This window comes from Pangasianodon hypophthalmus, chromosome 3 (assembly GCF_027358585.1).
Source record: "Pangasianodon hypophthalmus isolate fPanHyp1 chromosome 3, fPanHyp1.pri, whole genome shotgun sequence".
In the NCBI taxonomy this organism is placed as follows: Eukaryota; Metazoa; Chordata; class Actinopteri; order Siluriformes; family Pangasiidae; genus Pangasianodon; species Pangasianodon hypophthalmus.
This window is the reverse complement of record NC_069712.1, coordinates 20506319-20529711: the sequence shown is the minus strand read 5'-3', so window position 1 is coordinate 20529711 and position 23393 is coordinate 20506319. Positions and strand designations below refer to the sequence as shown.

The following is a 23393-nucleotide window of genomic DNA, read 5'->3' as shown; positions in this document are numbered from 1 at the left end:
TCTTGATTGGGAAAGTTTTTCATCTGCATTCTTTGCACTCTTCATACATGCAGGTTTTATTTGATGCGTCACATGAGAGCTCTGCAGTAAGGCTTTCCAGGTTGGCGCTTGTTTATGAGATGCATCTGGGAAAGCTTCGGTCACAAAACCTAAATTTCCACGTAGTTTACACATACAAGTGTCTCTGTCCGAGATTGTTGGATGCGTGACCCAGAATGGATGAAGACACGAAAACAGAGTGTGAGAAATAGATACTTGTGCATTCTCAGCCAAAAATCTCGTTTAGATTTTTTAAGAGTGTCTTTAAGGAACCGTTTCCGCTTCTTGCATTTGTCACAGTTTGCTTTTTACCCATTGTTACCCTGCTCACGACGTACCTCATAAAAAGCTAAGACACTGTTTTTAACCTCTTCATGTGTACGGTGGAACTTTGCTCTTTTGAACTGATATGAAAATTCATACTTTATTTTTCAGGTTACGAATTAACTTTGAATTAACTGCTTCTGCCTTTCCTTTTTAGTTTGTTTGTACTTCCCTTTTATTTCTGAAATCAATGCATTGTGATAAGAGCTCTCTCTTTATGAGAGGATTTTCACAGGTTCATACACCTCTCTCCTTTGTCCTCAGAGCCTGTTTTATGTAGCAAACAGCTGAATCTTTTCCTGAACTTTTCCTTTTCTCTTCTTTCTTTTCTGATGGCCTTTTCTAGTTCTTTGATTTGTGAGTATAGCACCTTCCTTTGTTTTTTTTTTTTTTTTTTTTTAAATCTTTTCCTTCCTACACCCTTATGCCTGCAACATATACATTAATTGTTTTAGAACTATCAAAAAGGCCCTCTCTTTAACCTAAACAATAAAAGAAAGGTTTTTCAGAACATAAGGTGAGACCTTCTGGAATCTGAATTGCAATTTAGGCACTAGTGTTAATGTTCAAGTGTGTGTGTTCAGTAGGAGCTTTTTTTTTTTTTTTTTCCCCTCTCGTTAGCTGGTGGCAGTAAAGTCAGCAAAACTGGTGTGGACATGAAAGAATTTAGGGGAATTTAGAATCTCAGCTTAAGCAGGGATGATTAGACACATACACTGGAGCATCAGAAGTAGGTCCTAGGAGCTGTGATCCTAAGAGCACATGTTCTACAAGATATAGCACATGTGATTTTCACTGATGAGCAGAAGAAAAAAACTCAAATGACATCACTTAATACTTTCTTAAAGGCACAGACTGCAAGTTCATTGTTGCACTATGTACTTTTTTTTTTTTTTTTTAAATCTCCTCAGAGTACTACTCAGATTCTGACCCTGATTGCCCTGCCTGAACTGGTGTTAAATGGGTTCTCTTTGTTGCAGCTGAAGTAGTTGTGGCTGCTGTAGCTACCTTCATACAACACTTCTGGTGGGCAGCTCTCAATCTTCTGCATTTTAGTCTCTGCTCTCTCTCATTCAGTTCAGAGGCACTTCTTTTTCCCTTTCAACCTGTCCTGCCTCCATTTCTTTCTCTCTTTCTCCAAATACTGCTGCCTTCCCACAGGGTCAGTATCTCTCCTTGGCCTGTATTGTCTCTGCCTCTCTGCTGCTGTGCCTGGTGCTATACCACTGAAATTAAATGCAAACATTTCTTTAACTGTTTGAATAGAATGCAACTGTGAATTCATTTTCTTAATTTGCTGTGAATAAACTTAGGCTTTTTTTTTTTTTTTGGTGTGCCAGCCATGGCTACAATGCAACAGTGTCAACCCTGTTACGAAAGAGCAAAAGAGCACTAACAGGGTTGACAATAACAGGGCTGACAATTAGCATGCTAAATCTGCAATAGTTAGCAATACTGTGAAGCACATGGTGAGGCAGCCCATGTGCCTAACAAACTTAATAACATTTTCATATTTTTTAAATTTTACAAATATTTTATTGTTTTCTGCCTTCTGGATTTACATTCAGCAGGTTTGATGAGTTCTGTTTGTCCCAATGTGTAAAATGTGCAAAACCATGTTTAAAAAAGTGACACAAAAAGAGCTAACTTACCAGACTTTGCATGCTATGCTTCTTTGAAATGAAATGAAGTCAGAGCCTTGAAGTCATGTGACTTAAATAAGCAGATGACAGGAAGACAGGAAGATGAGGACAAGTTTAAAATAATATTTGTTGTATTTTTTTATGTTTTATGCATTAAAATACGATTTTTTAATCATTTTATGTGTAAAATTAACAGTGATTTCATTTTTTAAACATTATTTAATTTTAAGATTAAAAACTGTTAGTTGTTATCCATTGACTAAGCTCAGGGACATGCCATTTACTGTGTTTGCAACTTTTGAAAGGATATATATATATATATATATATATATATATATATATATATATATATATATATATATATATATATATAATATCAAATATTGAGTGTTTTTATTGACAAAAAATATGCAGAAATTGATTATGCAGCTGGCTGTAGGTATTTGCAAACTATGTATGTTTTATTCATTAATGTGTCATAGGGACAGAGATTGTCCTCAAATGCTGAAGTGACCCAAATGTATTCCACCCTGCAGCCTGGTCTGCTTCCAGTAACCTCGCCATTCCTTATCATATTATTGACTTAGGCAGCTCTAAAGCTACATAAAAATATGAGCCAAGAGCTGGGTGATTTTATACATTGAAACTTGCATGCTCTTTAGAGTTATGCAATCTCTGATCTCGTGACTTTATCTTTTTTCTTAATGCACTAGCCAATGTGTCTCAGCTGTGCCTTTTAAGGGAAGGTTTGTTAGGTCTTTCACACAAACACTACAGTACATGCATAATTTAAAATGCAAAAGCATACCAGTGCTGCTCTGTTCTTTTTCCCTGAGAGCTACAATCAGTTTACTCTGCTCTGTTTCAAAATAAAATTACATTAGCTACATAAGATCCAACAGGATGGAGAGATAGGGCTGATGCCTATTATTTTACAGTTGTTTTGCTTGCATGATTTTTGGTCATGTTTATTGTCACAACATTTTGCAATATAATGGAATGTATCTGAGTGACTAGAATATAGTGTTTGTTAAATAGTGTGTATTAATTATTTCTCTAGTAGAGTCTGCTAGAAGTTAAAGATTGTAGCTCAGACAGGGTGCTGTGGGTTATATTCAGGAAAGAGGTCAAATGATTGTTCTTCATCAGCAGCTTTTCTGATCACACTCCTTTCACCTCAAATTGCAGGTGAACATCACAGAACTGAGAAATGGTGGCAAATTGTGATTCCTTCTCCATTTATCAGTGGTCCAAACCTGTATTTTATCATTCAGAGCTGAAAATAAATATCCCACTGTCGATAAATATCCCACAGTCTCTCTTCAGTAAACACTTATAAGCAGGATATAAGCAGGCACAGAAAAAAAAAACTCTACTCTGTTTTCTTTGTTGTACTAAATGTCATACTAACTTCTCTCTAAAATGATTCTACTTTCTACTTTTTTCTTTAGAGGAAGTAGCAGAATTCAAGACCCATGAAGCAATCTCTGTTAAAGTTTGCATAAATTGTGGGAAAAAAAACCCTGCACCATCAAGGAGAGGGCACTGACATGGACCTTGGTAAATTTAGTATTGACTCAGACAGGTTGCCTATTGTTTGTGCTGGCTTGCAGTAGTGTGGTGTTTATTTAATGTCATAATTTTGTAAGTCGATCAACTCTAACTTCTTGTAAATTGTTAAAAAAGGTTTTCCACCCTTTTCAATTTCTAATTCCCTGTATTTAAGGGCACAATGGCGAGTTGTTTGGGCTGTCAAGCCCCAATGCAGTTGAACAATGGACATGACTAATACCCAAGTTGCTTGGGACTGGAGCATGTTTGACAAGCATTTACACAGACTTGCACTAGTTATATTATAATGCCTAGTGTAAAGCAGAAAGTACACAGCACAGGCTAAGGAAGAACTACTACCTATTCAGCAACCACCTGTGATGCTGCAGAAGCACAATGGGGAGTAAACTGGGCCATCAGTGTGAGTTTACAGTTTACTCCCCATTGGCAGCTGACAGAGGTATTGGCTGCTCAGCCCTGTAGATTGGACACAAACACCCTTATTGCATTGGAACACTGAGTAGAGAAGCTGGCAGCTGATATGGGCCAAATGCAAGAGCTGTTAAGAGAAATGCATCAGTGCAGTTAAGTGCAGGGTTGAACAAAGTTTAGTATCAGTGCCTCACAGACCCACCTTGGAAGAGAGCACTGATAGCCCACTAACAGAGCATTTCATATGTCAGGTCTAACCCCAGCAGCTATACTGCAAGCTGGCATCAAGGCCATCTTGGCAAAACTAAAGCTTAATCCTCCACTTAATGCAATGGATCACATGCCAGACTCATTTTGGGATATATCAGCTCAAGTGAGTGGCTTGGCTATTTCACAGTGGACCAGTTTCTTAAAGGAGCTTTTATATGTTATATATAAAGAACGCAGGAATCTGTGATCTGGTATAAGAGCACACATAATTGTTACAATGGCAGATGCAGAAACTGTTGGGCTAAAATCAATTCTGGCAAAGGAGAAACAGATAGCCTTGCTAGGGGTCCAACGGTCCACTTGATTACAAAAATTTAACTTTTATTGGTCACACACAACCATACACAGTACGACATGCAGTGAAATGCTTTTTACAACTTACATAAAATGGTAAATCCAGTGACATAAAATAGAATTTGCATAAAAACAGCATTTATTAAAAACAGAATTTATAAATAAATATAAACAGATAAATATATATAAACAGAATTTATTTACATAAAAATAAATATTTACATAAAAGTAGAAAAAGAAAAATTTTAAATATAATATAAAGGATATAAAAGATAGATGGCAGAAAAAGTATGGACTATATGTGGAATAAAGTGCAGATGTGTGCAGTGAAAGGTAGTTGCAGTGAAAAAGCTAACATATATAATAAATATTTATAAATACGGGATATGCTGTGTATATTAACAGGAATGTAGGGGGTGAGGGTGTTGTGCAAAGGGTGTTGTGGGAAGAAGTTCCTCCTCATTCTCTCTGTGTAGGCCTTCAGGGAGCGTAAATGTTTCCCTGAATGCAACAGAGAAAAGTTCATTGTTTGTATGGCCGAGGTCCTTCACTATCTCCCTTGGCCAGCACCCCTTGCTGTAGATAGTCTGCAGATCAGGGAGCTCTGTGCAGATGGTGAGCTCAGCTGATTGCACCACCCTCTGGAGAGCCCGCCTTTTCTGCTTGGTGCTGTTCCCAAACCAGGCTGTGATGCTTCATGTCAGGATACTTTTGATGGTGCAGGTATAGAAGTTCCTTAGCACATTAGAGGGCAGTTTAAAGTCTCTTCAGCGTCTAAAGTGGTAAAGATGCTGACAGGCCTTCTTCACCAGGGTGTTAATGTGACAGGACCATGACAGGTCCTGCATGATATGGACATCAAGGTACCAGAAACTGTCCACTCTCTCCACTGGGCCACCATTGATCTTAAGGCAGTGGTAACTCCTCTCTTGCTTTGTGTTGAAGTCCACTATCAACTCCTTTGTCTTGCTGACGTTCACCAGTTCCCCAGTCTTATAATCTCCTCCAAGTAGGCCTTCTTGTCATTATCAGTGATCAGGCCCACAACAACAGTGTTGTCAGCAAACTTGACAATGGTGGTAGAGCTGGAAGTGGCCACACAGTCATAAGTGTATAATGAGTAAAGCAGGGGGCTCAGGACACAACACTGGAGGGGCTCCAGTGCTGAGGGTGAGGGAGATCCACTGCCACAGGGGCAGCTAAATCCCTGGTTCTCCAACTTGGGGGCGACCCTGGAGGGGATTATGGTGTTAAATGCTGAGCTGTAGTCAACAAACAGCATTTTAACATAATTGCCGTGATGGCTCAGGGCTGTGTGTAGGAGGTGTGTTGAGCAATTGATCAAAAAGAGCTGATGTACCTTTATGATGTGCTGCCTGGTTTTGCTGCATGGTTTGGCAAAATTTAAGTGATCTTGGATGTTTCTTTTCCTTGAGAAAGGGCTTCTGTATAGCCACCCTACCCTATACACCAGACATGTGAAGAATAGGAGAGATTGTTGTCACATGCAGAGAGTAATCAGTACTTGCAGCTCCTTTAATGTTGCTGTAGGTCTCTTGGCAGCCTCTCTGGTAAGTTTTCATCTTGCCTTCTTGTCAATTTTGGAGAGACATCCTGTTCTTGGTGTCACTGTGGTGCCCCATTTTTCTCCACTTTTTGATGAAGGCCTTCACGATATACCATGGTACGTCTAATGTTTCGGAAATAGATTTGTATCCCTCTTCTGATCGATACATTTCGACAGTGAGACCCTGTACATGCTTTGTAAGCTCTTTGCAGACCATGGCTTCAGCAGTCAGATGAAACCAATACATGTCAAGAAAATCCTACAGAAACAGCTGGTCTTTATTTGGGGTTAATCAGAATCACTTCATTGACGACTGATGTATGATAATTACTTTTGAACATGAGTTTGAATGTGAATGATTAATTCTGAGCACAGTCACATTCCCCATTATAAAAGGGTGTGCAAACTTATGCAACCAGGTTATTGTAAGGTTTTTTTTTTCTCTAATTTTCTATAGCACATTAAATGTGGGAAATGATCCGACATGATTTATCTTCTTATTTTTCATCAAAAATTTTAACAGGGGTGTGTAGAGTTTTAAAATCCGCTATATGTAATACCAAGCAATGATGACAAGTATTATTATTCACATTGCAGCAAATGCCCAAATGCAGCTATTTAATTTGATATTATATGGATTACCATATGTCTATTAACTGAACCAAAAGTAGTGGAGTGCGCCCTCTTTATCTGTAGCTTTTTTTTTTTTTGATGATGATGATTTTGAAGTAAAGTTAACGCGTCCTTACTAAGAGTGATTACAAAGAGAAAAGCAGAATCTTTGTTATGGCATACTCTGCCCAATTGAAAACATCACACTTGCTTTTACTTAGTTTAAAAAGTGAAAAAAGTAGCTTCAATGTAGTTAGATTTTTTAGCGTAGCTAAGTACTTTTTCTTCTTTATCAAAAAGTAGCTAGCTACTTTAAATCATGAGTAGCTTGTTGCTTAACAAGGTACAATTACAAAGTAGCTTCCCAAACACTGATTTTTATCCAGAACAGTTATAATTACAATTATATGTTACAATTCCTTATGGTGCTCAAGGGGTGCAAAGCAAAAAGGGAGTTTGCTTTATTGCTTGGAGATCGCAAGTTCAAATGCACAAAAAGCACACTTTCCGGAGGGGAAAAACACGAGAATCAAAGTAACTACATAAATACATAGGTTTAAAATATAAACTAGGTGTATAAATGCTCAGTTTAGAACCAATTACAAATGACAATGAATATCATCAGTACAAATATACAGACTGCATAATGTATTTCAATGGATGTAGTGTAAACATGGTCATTTTGCAGTGTGGATATGTTCCCTCAAATATCTGCCAAACTAATATTCAAATCTATAACAGTACACTTGTTCTTTAAAAACATAATATGTTTTATTTAGATAGTCAAATATTAAGCCACAGTTGACTACAGATACAGAAGTAAAATATATAACAACTGCATAATTTCAAATAATTTTTTCCAAAAGAGCTGATAGAAAATGCAGCAAGATGGCATAAATAATTATCTAAATTATGGCACAAAGTCTGCTAAATGAGGTATAAGCATACAGCAGTAAACTCCCACTGATCACTTTTTTTTTAACACAGAAAGAGGAAATTTCCTCTCCACTGCAGTGGATTAGTCATAACCAAAATATATGCCTGTGTTACAGCTGTAACTCAAACAACTCTGCAGGTAGAAATCACATTTACAAATAATCATATTCACAAATAATTCTCAGATGTGAGGCAGCTATAAATGGTCTTACAGCTTAACTCTTTCTGTTCAAAAATGGTCTCTTTTAAAGAACAGAAATGTATTTATTTTTTTAACATCAGCACTTTTTTTTTTTTGACATGTCATGGTTAATATGTTTTAATGCATTATTACTAGAATGATTTTCAGATGTGTAATGCTTGATGTTATGTAAGAATCATATGACTATACATCTTCTCATAAGTGAGCAAGTGAGTTATGCAATAATGATACATTTGTGTGGACAAATATGTTTCTCAGCAGGACACAGAAGGAGATAATGGTAATTATTCATTCATCCATCCATTAATCTTTAGTAATCCTGATCAAGGTTGTTGTGGATCCGGAGCCTATCCCAGGAACAATGGGTGCAATGCATGAAAACACTCTGGATAGGACACCAGTCATACACAGGGCACCACATACGCACACACATTTGCACTTAGATACCATAAAGTAAATGCTAAAATCATATAAACATTAAGAATTAATCATTTGTTTTACAGACAGTTCCCATGCCAGACTGCAAGTGACATGCCATGCATTGGTACATTTACACTTTTATCAACTAGATTTTACTATTTGTTACAAAGAGATAATTTCTTGATCGGTTTTTCAGGAGAAAGGGAGCAGGAAGAGGTTGCCCTCTAGTGCACTTGTGTGGAGAATGCACGAATAACTACAAGGGCAATGAGATAAAACATCAGCAACAACAAAACAAAAAAACAAGAACTATTAATGTCATTTTCAAGAGAAAGTGTGATTGATATGTTTCATTTTGTCTGAATAAAGTAAAATAGTATCATTTTCTTCCTCTTAAAGTGCTTTTTCCATTAACATCCATGCTAGTTACGAATATGTACTCACTCAACAGTCAATACAAAGTGATAGTTAAGGAAACATGCATATCAAAAACATCTTAATTAGTGCATAGATGACAAGAAAACCTTCAATATCAGCTTTCTGGAACGTCCTATCTGGTACCACCCCCATTTACAGTGCCACGTAAAAGTGTTTTAATTGAATTCTTTCAAGTTTGCTTCGTTATAAATGACACAAAGATTTTTTTTTAACCAACAAAACAATTATATATAAAAACTTAATAAAGGTTGAATACATTTGCATGGCACTGTATATGTATGCAGTCATCTGAGGCTCACAATGGAGAGAGACCAAAACCCATCATATGTTATAATGCTGTTCATTACAAAGGGACATTCATTACGCTGATCTGTGTTAGATCACAGCAAGACACAAAGTATTTTATCATTCCATCCTGCTTAGGCCACTACTTCTGGATGTATATGATGATAATACAAAGAGTTCCTACGAGACCCAGGGCCTGGATGCCGAGGAACCAGAGTAGCAGCCAGAAGAGAAGCACCACCACAGGCTCTACAATCTTCTCTCCAAAGTAGAGCTGTGTGAAGCCCATGCCTCTCAGGCACTTATTGAACATCCCAAACAGAGTACCCAGCCTCTCACAGTCATCCACTAGTGCTGCCTCTGGTACTGTATCTAATGCAGCCTGAGATTCAGACCTGGTGTTAGAGGTGCCGGGAGGTCGTGCTCTTGCCCTGAGGTCATTCTAAGAAAAGAAGAAGAGCTTGATTAATTTTTTTTAAACTTTGGATGGCATCCTTATGCACGTGGAAAGTAACAAAAAGTCATATGGCTTGTTTAAAATAGTATACATGCAATTAGCTGTATACTATCCGGTCCATAAGTATTTGGACAGTGACACAATTTTCATAATTTTGCCTCTGTACCACCACAATGGATTTGAAATGAAGCAATCAAGATGTGATTGAAGTGTAGACTTTCAGCTTTAATTCAAGGGGTTTAACAAAAATATTGCATTAACCATTTAAGAATTACAGCCATTTTTTTTAAATAGTCTCTCTGTTTTCACAGGCTCCAAAGTAATTGGACAATCAACAATTGATAAGCAGATTCATGGCCAGGTGTGGCCTGTTTCCTCATTATTTCATGACAAATTATGGAGATAAAGGGTCTGGAATTGATTCCAAGTGTTGCATTTGCATTTGGTAGCCATTCATGGGAACTTTCAATACGTGGTCCAAAGAGGTGTCAATGCAGGCCAGAGAAGGCCATCATTAGGCTGAAAAAACAAAATAGACCTATCAGAGAGATAGCAGAAGCTTTAAGAGTGGCCAAAGCACCAATTTGGTACATTCTTAAAGAGAAGGAAGGCACTGGCAAGCTCAGCAACAACGAAAGGCCTGGAAGGCCACAGAAGACAACTAAAGTGGATGATCACAGAATTCCTTCCTTGGTGAAGAAAAACTCCTTCACAACATCTAGCCAAATCAAGAACATTCTGGAGGAGGTAGGCGTATCATTGTCAAAGTCTACAATCAAGAGACGCCTTCATGAATGTAAATACAGAGGGTTTATCTCAAGCTGCAAACCACTGCTATCACTCAATAAGAGAAAGGCCAGATTAGACTTTGCTTAAAAAAAAAAAAAAAACTCTAAAAAAGCCTGACCAGTTCTGATGCAAGATTAACTTGTACCAGAACGATGGGAAAAGAAGAGTATGGAGAAGGAAAGGAAGAGGTCATGATCCAAAGCATAACACATCATCTGACAAACATGGTGAAGGCAGTGTTATGGCATGTATGACTGCCAATGGAACTGGGTCACTGGTGTTTATTGGTGATGTGACTGCTGATAGAAGTAGCATGAAGAAGGATGAATTCTGAAGTGTGTAGAGCTATATTTTCTGCTCAGATTCAGTTAAATGCTGCAAAACTGATAGGACAGCGCTTCACAGTACAGATGGATAATGACCCAAAACATACCGTGAAAGAATCCCAAGAGCAATATACACAAGAACAATATAATGTTCTTAAATGGCTGAGTCAGTCACCTGATCTCAACCCAAAAGAGCATGCTTTTCACTTACTAAAGTCGAAACTGAAGGCAAAAAGACTAACAAACAAGCAGCAACTGAAGGCAGCTGCAGTAAAGGCCTGGCAAAGCATCTCTCGGGAGGAAACTCAGCATTTGGTGATGTCCATGGGTTCCAAACTTCAGGCAGTCATTGACTCAAGGATTTGGATCCGAGTATTAAAAATAATCCTTATGTTTATAATTATTTTAGTTTGTCCAATTACTTTTAAGCATGTGAAAATGGAGGGTCTATGTCAATGTCTATAATTCCTAAATGGTTAATGCAATATTTTTTGTTACACCCCTTGAATTAAAGCTGAAAGTCTACACTTCAATCACATCTTGATTGCTTCAGTTCAAATCCACTGTAGTGGAGTACAGAGGCAAAATTACTAAAATTGTGTCACTGTGCAAACACTTATGGACCTGACTGTTTAACTATAAACAGCGCCCAAAATAGTATACATACTTTTCTTACCTTTAATTTGTACCATATTGAATGATAGGTGTTCAAATGGATTTCATTTGACCACATGGTACTTGCTGTGGTTAGTCAGGCTTCAGGCTTTTGAAGAACACAGCAAAATCCCCAGTGTTGAATTAACACCGTACAGTGTTTATATATGTCCAAAAGTGTTAATTCAACACTGGGGATTTTGCTGTGAACCATTGTGCAGTTTGAAGCAGTAAGCAGCCTTTATATCTTTTGAAAAGTTCTTGAAAGAAAAGGCTGTACCTAGATGCATTAAACATCCAAATAACCTTTGAGGAACCATGTCTTGCTAAAATTTCAGAGCTGTTAAGATGTAAACTTTAAGATAAAGGCTGTGGGAATAAATTCTTAGGTGAACAGGAGAGGTGACTATGTTAAAGATAATGTTTAATTTAAGAATTAATACACTAGAATACACAGTGAAACACATTAAAACTAAGGCAAATTGAACTACGTGGTTTAAAAGTCCTATTTGCATGCACAGATACAGTTTCTCTACATGTTTACATGACAAACAGCAAGTCTTCCGCGTACCAACCGACACGTCCAAAGGTCACATTGTATAAAGGTATACATTTAAATCTTTATGTACAGCTCCTCGTGTTTGTTTCAGACAGAGATTAGAGTAGCCAGGGATCACAGTTACTGCGTGACTAACTTGTTTACCTGCTCGCTGCCTGTGTACCGGCACGGATACCTTCTCTGACCCTCTGCCTCGAGGAAAACACGACCATTAATCACTGTCGCATCCCTCACTGTCGGCAACTCCTTGGACATTTCGCTACCGAAGACTAAACCCAACTAAGAGAGACTGTGGGAAAGAACTGTGTCAAGAGCTAGCCTTGTTTGAAACACTTCCGGTTTCGGTTGCCTCGTGTGACGTCACCAGGGTCGTAACCAACCGCAGAGGTTCATTCAACTTCTCCAAACAGCTCAGAAGCATTATGCAGTATAATAAAGCTTTCTGTAGTAATATCTACTTTGTCCCTGAATATTTTGATTCTAAGGACATTCTACTTATACAATCAACATATAAATGTATGTGTCAATAGTGGATGTAGTAAGCATGGTACACAAGATTTCCAGAGTAACAAGATGTTTAGGACAAAAGTCCTTCATCAGCTGTGCTTCTGAGGTTGTAGAATTTTGCCAACCATGTGGCAGTAGCACAATGTATAAAATCATAAAGGGGAGCAGAGAGCAATGGCCAGACTGGTTCGACCTGACAAGAAGCTATGGTAACTCAAATAACCACTCTTTACAGCTGTGATGAGCAGAAAAGCATCTGAGAAAATATGACACATCAAACCTTGAGGCAGATGTGCTACAACAGCAGAAGACCATGTCAGGTTCCATGCCTTTCAACCAAGAACAGGACTCTGAGACTACTGTGTTCACAGACAGTTGAAGGTTTGAAAAAAGTGCCGCCTGGTGTGTTGAATCTCAATTTGTGCTGCAGCATGCAGATGATCGGGTCAGAATTTGGCATCAACAGCATGAATTCATGGACCCAACCTGCCTTGTGTCAGTAGTTCAGGCTGGTGAGGCCTCGTTTGAATGGCACGGCCTGTCTGAGTATTGTTGCTGACCACTTGCATCCCTTTATGGCCACTAGATTACTAATCTTATATTGGCTACTTCCAGCATGATAATACAAGTTGTCTCACCTGGTTCCATGAATATGACAGTGAGCTCACTGTACTGCAGTCATGTCAATATGGACCAAAACCTTAAGGAAATGTTTTCAAAACCATGTGGAATCCACGCCATGAAGAATTGAGGCTGTTCTGAAGGCAAAGATGGGGTTTACCCAGTATTAGTATAGTGTTCCTAATAAAGTGGCCAGTGAGAGTATATGCAAATGTATGCATTTATTTCTGAACATTTTTGATAATAAATTGTAGTAATATAATTAATAGGAATTAATAAACTATTAAAGCCAAAAGTTTGTGGACATCTGACCGGCACACTCCCTTTTTCACCAATATGTGCTTTTTGAACATCCTATTCCAGATTTAGTCCTTCTTTGCTGTTGTAATAACCTCCACTCTTCTGGGAAGACTTTCCACTAGATTTTGGAGCATGGCTTTGGGGGTTTGTCCATTCAGCCACAGGAGCATTAGTGAGGTAAGGCACTGATGTAGGGTGAGGAGGCCTCAAAGGTGTTCAGTGGGGTTGAGGTCAGAGCTCTGTGCAGGTCACTCGAGTTCTTCCACTCCAACCTTGACAAACCATGTCTTCATGGAGCTCGCTTTGTGCATGGGGCATCGTCATGCTGGAACATGTTTGGGCCCCTTAGCTCCACTGAAGGGAAATTGTAATGCTAATGTGCCTCTGTGTTAACAGTTTGGGGAAGGCACACATTCAGGGGTCATGATCAGGTGTCCACAAACTTTTGGCCATGTAGCGTAGTTCTACTAAAACCAACTCGCACAATTTTTTTAAACTTAAATATACATTTAAAGATGCAGTCTATCCGGCAACTTTAAGACAAGCTTCGTGGGTAGCTAACTTATGAATCTAGCTGAGATCCATCAGGAATATTGTCAAGAATTTAAAATACAAAACACTTTTATTTAACACTTTTATAGTGTTAATGTTACTATAAAAGTGGCATATAAAACACTGTTAAAATTATAATGTTAATAGTTTCAATATTATTCTTAAAAAAAGGAAACTATATTATATATTTAAGTTTAGCTAAGTTTATGTTGGACTCTGTATGTCTGTTAGCCCTATAGGCTCTAGCTTCAGCCAATGAGACTGAGGCTACTTTCAAAAGAGTATACTCGCGTACTAATCAGTAGGAAGTAATAGTACTCGGCCCATATGTGGGTATACTATGTAGTAGGGTAGTACGCGGTTTGGGACGTAGCCTGAATGTTCCATATGAGGCCTGTGTGAACAAGTCATGGAAAATGGCGACTGCGGAGCCGGTGAGTCGATGCATTACTCTAAGAAGAATTTTTAATTTTTCGAGCTCTGTTTAGCATTCCTAAGATAACGTGTCAACATGAATGTGTGTGTAGATGACTTAGTTCAGAATTACCCGGGAATGTGAGCTACAGTTAGACTTCAGTGAAGTTAATCGACGTGTTTGAATGGGAGAGCTGAAGTCTCGCAGCACTAACTTACTCCTGACTGCCTTAACAAGTTAGGCTGAGACTAGTTTGTCATCTTGTTTCGAGAATCGCCGTAGCTAGCTTAGGAGGCTCGGTAACAGTAATTATTGTTTCATATGTCTGTTTTGTCCGCTTAGCTGCCACTGTAGTCGTTCTGGAAATTTGGCTTTGCTCTTGTATGAGTACACGCTGCCCCACACACACTACTATATAGCTATGAAAAGAGTACATGAGTTAACGTTAGCAAGCTAGCGACGTCTCTTACTGCTCTAACCAGGCGGTGTTTACCAGCACATGTTTGTTATCTGAGTTAACTTAGCTAAATTAAAGTACACACATTCACATGCTAAAAGTAACTTGACAGCTGTGGTTAAACTGCCGCCACGACATCTGTGTCTGAGTTAACTCTCTAGAGGTGTCTAAAAAAACAACACCACCACCACACCATAATATCTATTTTATATGACAAACATCAAGCAAGCTCTGCTGCTTTAAAATGGGTTTACTTCTGAAATGCTTAAGCTTTGGCGTGTAATAAAACCTCACTATTTGACAGACACTATTTGGTGTCTCATCTAGTTTGTTTTTAGTTCCAGCTGTTGATTGTACTGAGTACAGCGTTTTAGAGCTAGGTGATGTGAACCTGATATTTTGATAATGTAGTAGACTCAGAGTTTATATCAGAGTCTAGCCTAGTCCTACATTTGTAGTTGGCTTGGCAATAAGGTTGCATCCAAAACTGTATACTGCACTACTACATATAAGCCATTACACCACGCTTATATATGTACTTGAATCAAGCAGGTTATTTGCTAGACTTGAAATTTCCATAAACCATTTGTTTGTTGGCATTTCCCTTCTCAAGGAAGTAATATTGAATCCATCGAAGAGTGAAGAGGAGAACTCAGAAGAGACAAGCCAAGAGATTGTCAGCCCTGAGTGTTATATCAAACATCCGCTACAAAACAGGTGAACCATAAGTTACATGACACCCTTCTGCCGCTCATATTTAGACACGTTCTGATTTACACTTTGTTGGTTTAGCTGATAGACTTGTCATGTTTTGGATGTACAGGATTGTTTCTTGATTACAAATTGCTTTGAAGAGGATGCGTAACTGCTTGTCTTCTTGCAGATGGTCTTTATGGTTCTTTAAAAATGATAAGAGCAAAACATGGCAAGCCAACTTGCGACTGATATCCAAGTTTGACACAGTAGAGGATTTTTGGGCGTAAGGATTGAATTTTGTATGTATATCTAAGAATAACTTTCAGAGAAATATATTAGACTGTTTTAGGTTGATGGCCTATTTGTCTTTTCAGGCTTTATAACCACATTCAGCTGTCCAGTAATTTGATGTCTGGTTGTGACTATTCACTGTTCAAGGTGAACTTCTTTTTATTATTATTATTATTATTATTATTATTATTATTATTATTATTATTTCTGTCTGTGTAGAGTAAATGCATGCTCATTATGATGTTTTAGTCAAGATGTTGTATACTTACATTTTGCATTTGTGCGTGATCCACAATTTGATGTTGCAATTGTCAGAATATCTCAATTTTTTGTTCATTACAGGATGGCATTGAGCCCATGTGGGAGGATGAGAGAAATAAGAAAGGAGGGCGCTGGCTCATCACCCTCAACAAACAACAGAGGAAGCTCGACTTGGACCGTTTTTGGCTGGAAACGGTGAGCATCCTTATGAAGCTGCTGCTTTAACCTGATCCCATGTGCAGTTGTTTACAGCTTTGTTCTTGTCCTGATGTTTTTTCTGTGTGGTTGCAGATGCTTTGCCTCATAGGAGAAGCTTTTGATGACTATAGTGATGATGTGTGCGGTGCTGTAGTCAACATCCGAACAAAAGGAGATAAAATTGCTGTCTGGACAACCGATTATGAGAACAAAGAAGCAGTAACACACATAGGGTTAGAAGTGAACACACATACATAAAAAACACACACAAAACAAATGTAAAGTATAGTGAAAGATGCATATCTTAATGCAAACAGGTTCTGCTGCATCGATGTGTGTGTTAATGTGGCTGTCTCATTCTACAGGAGGGTGTATAAGGAGCGGTTAGGAATCCCTATGAAGATGACGATTGGCTATCAGTCTCATGCTGACACAGCCACTAAGAGTGGCTCAACTACCAAGAACAAGTTTGTGGTCTGAAATTCTGAGCCTGATCTCGATCTCTTTCTTTCTCTCTCTCTCTCTCTCTCTCTCTCTCTCTCTCTCTCTCTCGCTGTCTCTCGCCCTCCCCATCTCCCCCACTTCTCCCTTTGTCTCTCCCCCTCTCCTTCTCATGCACTTTTCCTTTCTGCCCTGAACCAAAGCTTCAAATTAACAGGTTCTCCCTCAAAATACCACAGACCCTCAGCCAATACTACTTCTGAGCCCCAACAGGAACCTCTAACTCCCCCATACACCTTTAAAGAAAACACCTTACAAAGTCCCATCCACCTCAGCAACTTACGAAGAGCTCAGCGTGTAATACACTACAAGTGTTAACTCAAACCAAGCAAATCCATCTAAGCAAAAACAGCAAAGCATTACGATGACTCAAATATTCAAACATATTGACAGTCTCATCAAAAAAGACTTGAACAAACTTGCATATTCATTGTTAAACAGGACTCAGAGATTGTAAAATATTTGGTGTGTTCCTTTTTAAACAAATGTGTTGAATTATTTAATGGCTGAGGAAAGGAATTATCTGTGTGCCCTTATCCAGCAGCCTTGCTGCAATAGTGCCTAATGAACACATTTTTAATTTATTCATTATTAGATTTTATCTTAACATTTCATGAAGGTGGTATAAAGCCCTCCATGTAATCAAGCAAATCTTCAAAAGGCTGCCTTATTTCTTTCAGCATTAACATTATTAAATTTGGGGTTTTGCAATTCAGTATGTGTTTTTATTTTATATATATTTTTTGAATTTTACATTCCTTGTTAGAATGGTAGCATATAGGACTTTAATTATACTGTAATAGATGATTTATTATTGTCTGAATGTAATTGGTTTTAACTTGATACAACCTAGGCCGAACATTATCACTAGGTCTTTAAATAAAGTAGATTTATGTGGATTGCATTTATTTCTCTAAAAAAAAATGGCAATAGGCTCTTGAACATTTAATCTTAACTTTTAAACGCAAAGAGATCTGATTGATGACAGTGTCACCCCAGGATGAGCTCTGAATGCAAAACTAACAAAAAATAACAGCACAGACTAGTTTGTGTTTTAGGTGTAAGCACTGGCCCACCGTGAATTTTTTTGCCCACAGTGGTATTTGCTAGCTGTGTCCTCAGATAAACAATATCTACATGCTACAACATAAGGCAACCTCTTATTGATCATGCTGATTAAAAGGTTACATATTATTTTTCAGCAAAAGTTAAATTGATGAGAAACACTGTCTTAAGAGGAAAACAGTTTCTACTAAACTGTTGAAATGGGAAACCAAATCAAGATCAGTTTTAGGCATTCTTTCTACCACAGTGTTGTATTTCTCAGTGCTGTATATGTTTGAGGGGGGGGAAACTAATTAAAATCAATTGTCATACTACTCTTCCATCTATAACTAAGAGTGAGCTGTGTGTGCTGGTCTATAAACAGTTGGCTACAGTCACAGAAGCTTTAACTGAGACGGTAATGAAGCAGTTATGAAGTAGTGATATGTTGTTCATGAAAGGGTCAACTCGTTGAGCCAACTCTTTTAGCTGGACATTTGGAGTCGACTCTCATAACTAATGATCAGTAACGTATACTTCTGCTGAAATTTTGTCAGTATTGTGTATTCATGATTCTCTGATACCTTTTATCTCATTCATTGTAACCATGGCTGAAGTGCATTTAGTGAATCTTATCAACACCTGCGTTGTTTGCCACAGCATAATGATGTAGAGCCAGTTCTAGTGAGACGTTTAAGGCATATCTTTGACTGTGTGTGTTTATGTGTGACTGAAACAGCATGATGGGCTGACTGCGCTGCTGCTTGTTATAATGATATATGTAGTGTAATAGATTGGGAAGGTGAAATCAGCATAAAAGCACAAAAATCCTTGAATTTTTATTAAACATTAAAACAGCTGTTAATAATAATTAATACTAATATTAATGCAGCAATGCTTACTGGGTTTGAAAAAGCAAATATGTAACAACTTGCTGGTTTTGTGTTTATTTAAAAAGATTTTATAATAAGCATAATGCAAAGTTTATGTTATTTTGTTAATCAGAGGGTAGAATAAGATTTAACTGAACGATGGGTAAGCAAACATAAACAAATTTGGCCTGACACTACCAATGAGCCATTTGGGAGTGTAATTATTGAGCTGAGCTGATTGCTCTGACTCACTGATCACTTCTATTAAGTTCACCTAAAAAATCCATAGCTGTTACTCTTTGAACAATAAATGTAAGCATTGATATGATGTACACATTGCTGAATTTATTCATTTGTTTGTTTGTTTATTGTTGCATAGATGGATGGATGGATAGTTTTCCTGCCTAAAAACACAGCACACTGCTGTCCAAAAAAAAGGCTAACCTTCTTCTAGGCTGGTGCAGTTGCAAACGCTTTAGGTTAGAAAGAGTAACACAAATGCATGTAGTGTTCATGTGATTACAACCTGGAAACCCAGGAAATTATGTATTATTATACAGGTGTGGTCCACAGACAGCACAAAACATGGGACTTATGCACGCTTAGTCTGTTCCAGCTGAATGTCTCGCATGATGTCGCCTGCAGTAGAGATGCACCTCATTAGTACAGCTTCACGCTTTTTGAATTTTATTTTGCTTTGAAATTCTGTTATGTGTAAACCTCATACACATTAAAATCATGGGTTCAGGTTGTCGGTCCACCTTGATCCATGCACTGACATCCTCTTCTTTTTTTTTAATAGAAAAAGTACATTATTTGTAAAAGTTAAAAAGTTATAAAGAGGACGCCGGTGAATACATGAGTTTGAATGAAAGCCTCTTTTCCTGACTGAAACTGAGAGGAACTCTCTAAACAGGCAGATTGAAAGTGCACTTAAGATGTTCTTTCTGGGTTCACGATAAGGGCATTGGTTTTATGCGTTATCCTCATCGCTCCACGGATGATGACAGACTTTATGAGCTTTAAGTCCCCTCTCCTCTCTACAGCCCTGTGACAACATTCTTCAGCCTTTAAGTACATACGCTCCTTTGCTCTTGTGATTATTACCCTAGAACTGTTTTCACAGATATGGGTTAAATCTGTTATTAAAAAGGTTTATAATAGACTAAAAAAGGATTTTCAGTGGAAAATCACTATTAACTGGGTGATGTTTTGTACCAAACCCCATCTTACAGAAATAATAAGGAAAAAGCTCTGCAAATAGACCTACCAAAGTGAAGAACTGCACCTACTATCTTTCTCTGAAAGACTTGCTATATTTCCATTTCATAATAATTGTTATAGGTTCATAATTGTTTTATGTTCAAGCTCTGATGCCTTCCTAAGGTAAGCTTGACCATAGAAATATACTTGTTACATTAAAAAAAAAAAAAATCTGCATAGAGGCAGCAAATGACCCGTGCGTTTATGTAGTGTTTTTCTCTTAAATGTTTTAACATCTGTCAGATTTGCAAAAGTTTGGTTTGATCATTAGTTACTCATGTGTAGACCAGACATGATGTACACTCTCAGTGATTCATTGGAGTTGCTTATTTTGATATATTCAGTCAGACGATTTGTCGTCTCTCTTTTCTTACACACACACACACACACACACACACACACAAACACATTATGCTATAAGTGACTGTCAGGAATCATTATGACAGAAGTTTTAAAACTACAGCCACCACAGGATATGAGAGGGATGGCTGGTGGGAGTAAGATGGACACTTTAAAAAAAGGAGATGGTCCTCTGGCATGACACACACATGATGTCTGACCATGGCCTTCACTGATACAGTTATTCAGTAAATGGTAGAGTATGAAAGGAAGACAATTTTTTGAATATATGAAATCCTTGTTTAGGCATAAAATAATGGTTAAATGCAATGTTTTTTTTTTTTTCTTTTGAGGCATGGTATGGGGGCTGTGCACAAAGCTCCACTAGATGGTGACACAATTTGCCATCATCTTACCAGGTTGATGGTCAATGACCATTAAAGCAGCTTTAGAGACCTTGACCTTGTATGTGATCACACATCTCTCATATCAGTCAATAAGAATAAGACATTTCCAGAACTAACTAGCTGTAAAATCTAAGCAGCTACATAACCTGCATAGTGATATCCATGTTTGGCGAAGCATAATTAATATAAATTTCATGCACACCCTCTGAATATAATCCAACAATTCCAATAATAAGCTGATTATTTAAATGTGTACAATAATATCTTGGCTATTTATTGGAGCCAGAAAGTTTTAACATGTTGCATTAATTGTAATTGCATGTAATTATCTACGTAACAAAGTTAATATCTTGCCAATTTGCTCCCTACCAAGCTACCTATAATAACGTAAAGCAGCAGCAAACAGTCTCAGCTTGATGCAGGGTGGTGAAGCCTGCAATTTATTAATTTGTATATTTGGTTCTAATTCAGGGTTCAGCATTTCCAAAGTAGTTTAAATGAGGTTTTAAAGTCAGTCTCTCTCTCTTTCTCACACACACACTAACCCATTTTAGGCTAATTAGGCCTGTTGGCACAGACAGACCAGAGGAGGAGACTGAAGTCTCAGTGGCTTCGTTCAGGCCGATTTATTCTCAAACCCTAACCAGTGCATAAACACTAAAAATACTGTGCGCATGTAAGGTGCTGTCTTTCACACCAGATCATTTCTAGCCTTGATGAAATTATTGAAGAGTTGAAACAGCTCTAATGTTTGCACCTTTCCAGTCTGTCCTACAGCGGCAGTGTATTTGTATGTGTGTATGTGTGCACCCTTTACTGGCAGGAATCCCTCGAGGCGTTTTCTTGACACGGCCGAATGGTTTCCCATGGCAACTGACTGGCAAGTGAGGGTCCACATATGGAGTGAGAGAAGTGAATGGGTCCTTAAACTTGCAGCGACAATATCACTAATGTCCTATCGATTGCTCTTACAGGTCAGACTGGAACGCTAAAGCCAAACATGGCCCTCTGGACTCGTTCTTCCAGTCACATAGAGCAAGATTAATTCTTTTGGTAGCACTTTTAAACAAAGCCTGCCCAACTGAGCAACTATTTAAGCATTCAAAGAGACACTAAACCTTCATCTGGATAATGAATTTGGTTTTCTTTCAAGTTAGCAACTGTTCCCTGTTTGTTCATAGAAGTGTTTTATTTGCATCCTTAAATACTGAAAAAATTTTAACCTATGAGTAATTGTTTAATGCTAGTTGTTTGTCAGTAAATCTTTTTGGACTTTACTCAACAAAGTCCCCAGTGTTTCATTAACACCTACAGTGGTTATTTAGTCCAGCAGGCTACAAATTAGAAGTTAATTCAGCGCTGCAGGTCCTAAGAGCATAAGTGTTATATCAACAGTGTAAATTCAACAAAGGACTATTTCCTGTTGAGGCCCTATGGAGATTTAACTTAAAAAGCTCAGTCTGTGCCTCCATTTCCACATCTAATCTAATCTCTCTGTCTTCCCTTTTTGATATCACAAAGAGCCTGTTCCTAGGGGATCTGAGCAGTCATAAGGGGCTGACAGCAACTCATCCATCTACTTTACGTGCTTCCATAGCTTGCAGTGTTTACTGCAGTCAATATGCAACATATGTGTTCATACAAGCTGACGTAGCATGCCATAGAGTTGCCATTATGCTTTCATTCAGGCATCAATAACTGAGATAATGTGATAGCTTTTGGCCTTTGGGTCCTGCATTAGTATTGCTTTGAAATAGTCTTCATAGTGGATCGGTAAAGATGAATCCGTTAATGGCAGTATTGTATCTGTGTATTGTATTGAGATCAGAGCTTTGCCTGCACACCTGTTAGCCTTTATGTCCATTTCAGTGCATTATAGAAGAGAGAAATTTTATGTTGCTGTTGTCATAATACAGTAATCCTTGTGTATATACATACTGTGTGTGTGTGTGTGTGTATGTGTGTGTATATATATATATATATATATATACACACACACACACACGTCATGTGGCAGCAGCACAATGCATAAAATTGTGCATATACAGGTCAAAAGCTTCAGTTAATGTTCACATCAAACATCAGAATGGGGGAAAAATGTGATCTCTGTTATTTTAACCGTGGCATGGTTGTTGTTGCTAGATGGGCTGCTTTGAGTATTTCAGAAACTGCTGCTCTCCTGGGATTTTCACACACAACAGTCTCTAGAGTTTACCAGAATGGTGCAAAAAACAACAACAACAAAAAAAAAACATTCTGTGAGCGGAGGGTCGGCAGGCTGAAACACCTTGATGATGAAGTGAGACCAGAGGAGAATGACCAGACTGGTTTGAGCTGACAGGAAGCCTGTAGTAACTCAAATAAGCACTCTTTACAACCATGGTGAGCAGAAAAGCATCTGAGAATGGACATCAAATCTTGAAAAGATAACATGATATATATATATATATATATATATATATATATATATATATATATATATATATATATATATATATATATATATATATATATATATATAGTTGTGTGTGTGTGTGTTTGTGTGTGTATATAATCTATACTGTGTGTATAATCTACACTGTGTGTGTATATGATCTCTGTGACTTGGGTGATCTCTTGTGGCATGGTTGTTGGTGCCAGATGGGCTGGTTAGAGTTTTTCAGAAACTGCTGATCAAAAAACTTAGAGTGAGTGACAGTTCTGTTGGTGGAAACACCTTGTTGATAAGAGAGGAAAATGGCCAGATTGGTTCGAGCTGCCAGGAAGGATATAGCAACTCATATACCCAACTATGGTGAGCAGAAAAGCATCTCAGCACAAAACATCGAACCTTGAGGTAGATGGGCTACAACAGCAGAAGACCACATTTTG

At 37.9% G+C, this 23393-nt stretch overlaps 2 protein-coding genes across 2 annotated transcripts; one reads left to right on the top strand and one right to left on the bottom strand.

Annotated features, from left to right (window-relative positions):
• Positions 1-7496: 7496 nt before the first annotated feature.
• fam241a (family with sequence similarity 241 member A) lies at positions 7497-12156 on the bottom strand. The gene is made up of 2 exons (XM_026932312.3): positions 11943-12156; positions 7497-9455 (listed from the first exon to the last, which is right to left on the bottom strand). Exons 1-2 carry the CDS (start codon positions 12051-12053, stop codon positions 9156-9158), a joined length of 411 nt encoding a protein of 136 aa, XP_026788113.1. The 5' UTR covers positions 12054-12156; the 3' UTR covers positions 7497-9155.
• A 1906-nt stretch (positions 12157-14062) lies between these two features.
• eif4eb (eukaryotic translation initiation factor 4eb) lies at positions 14063-17496 on the top strand. Its single transcript, XM_026945047.3, has 7 exons — positions 14063-14212; positions 15264-15367; positions 15534-15629; positions 15721-15784; positions 15980-16093; positions 16190-16329; positions 16462-17496. Exons 1-7 carry the CDS (start codon positions 14195-14197, stop codon positions 16574-16576), a joined length of 651 nt encoding a protein of 216 aa, XP_026800848.1. The 5' UTR covers positions 14063-14194; the 3' UTR covers positions 16577-17496.
• Positions 17497-23393: the final 5897 nt, after the last annotated feature.

Bases quoted from the DNA above. Each gene is read 5' to 3' on its own strand.
- fam241a (XM_026932312.3), bottom strand. From the start codon at position 12,053: ATGTCCAAGGAGTTGCCGACAGTGAGGGATGCGACAGTGATTAATGGT. The intron at 9,456-11,942 runs GTAAACAAGTTA...TTCTTTTCTTAG, and splicing joins GGTACACAGGCAGCGAGCAG to AATGACCTCAGGGCAAGAGC.
- eif4eb (XM_026945047.3), top strand. The intron at 16,094-16,189 runs GTGAGCATCCTT...GTGTGGTTGCAG, and splicing joins ACCGTTTTTGGCTGGAAACG to ATGCTTTGCCTCATAGGAGA. The intron at 16,330-16,461 runs GTTAGAAGTGAA...CTCATTCTACAG, and splicing joins GAAGCAGTAACACACATAGG to GAGGGTGTATAAGGAGCGGT.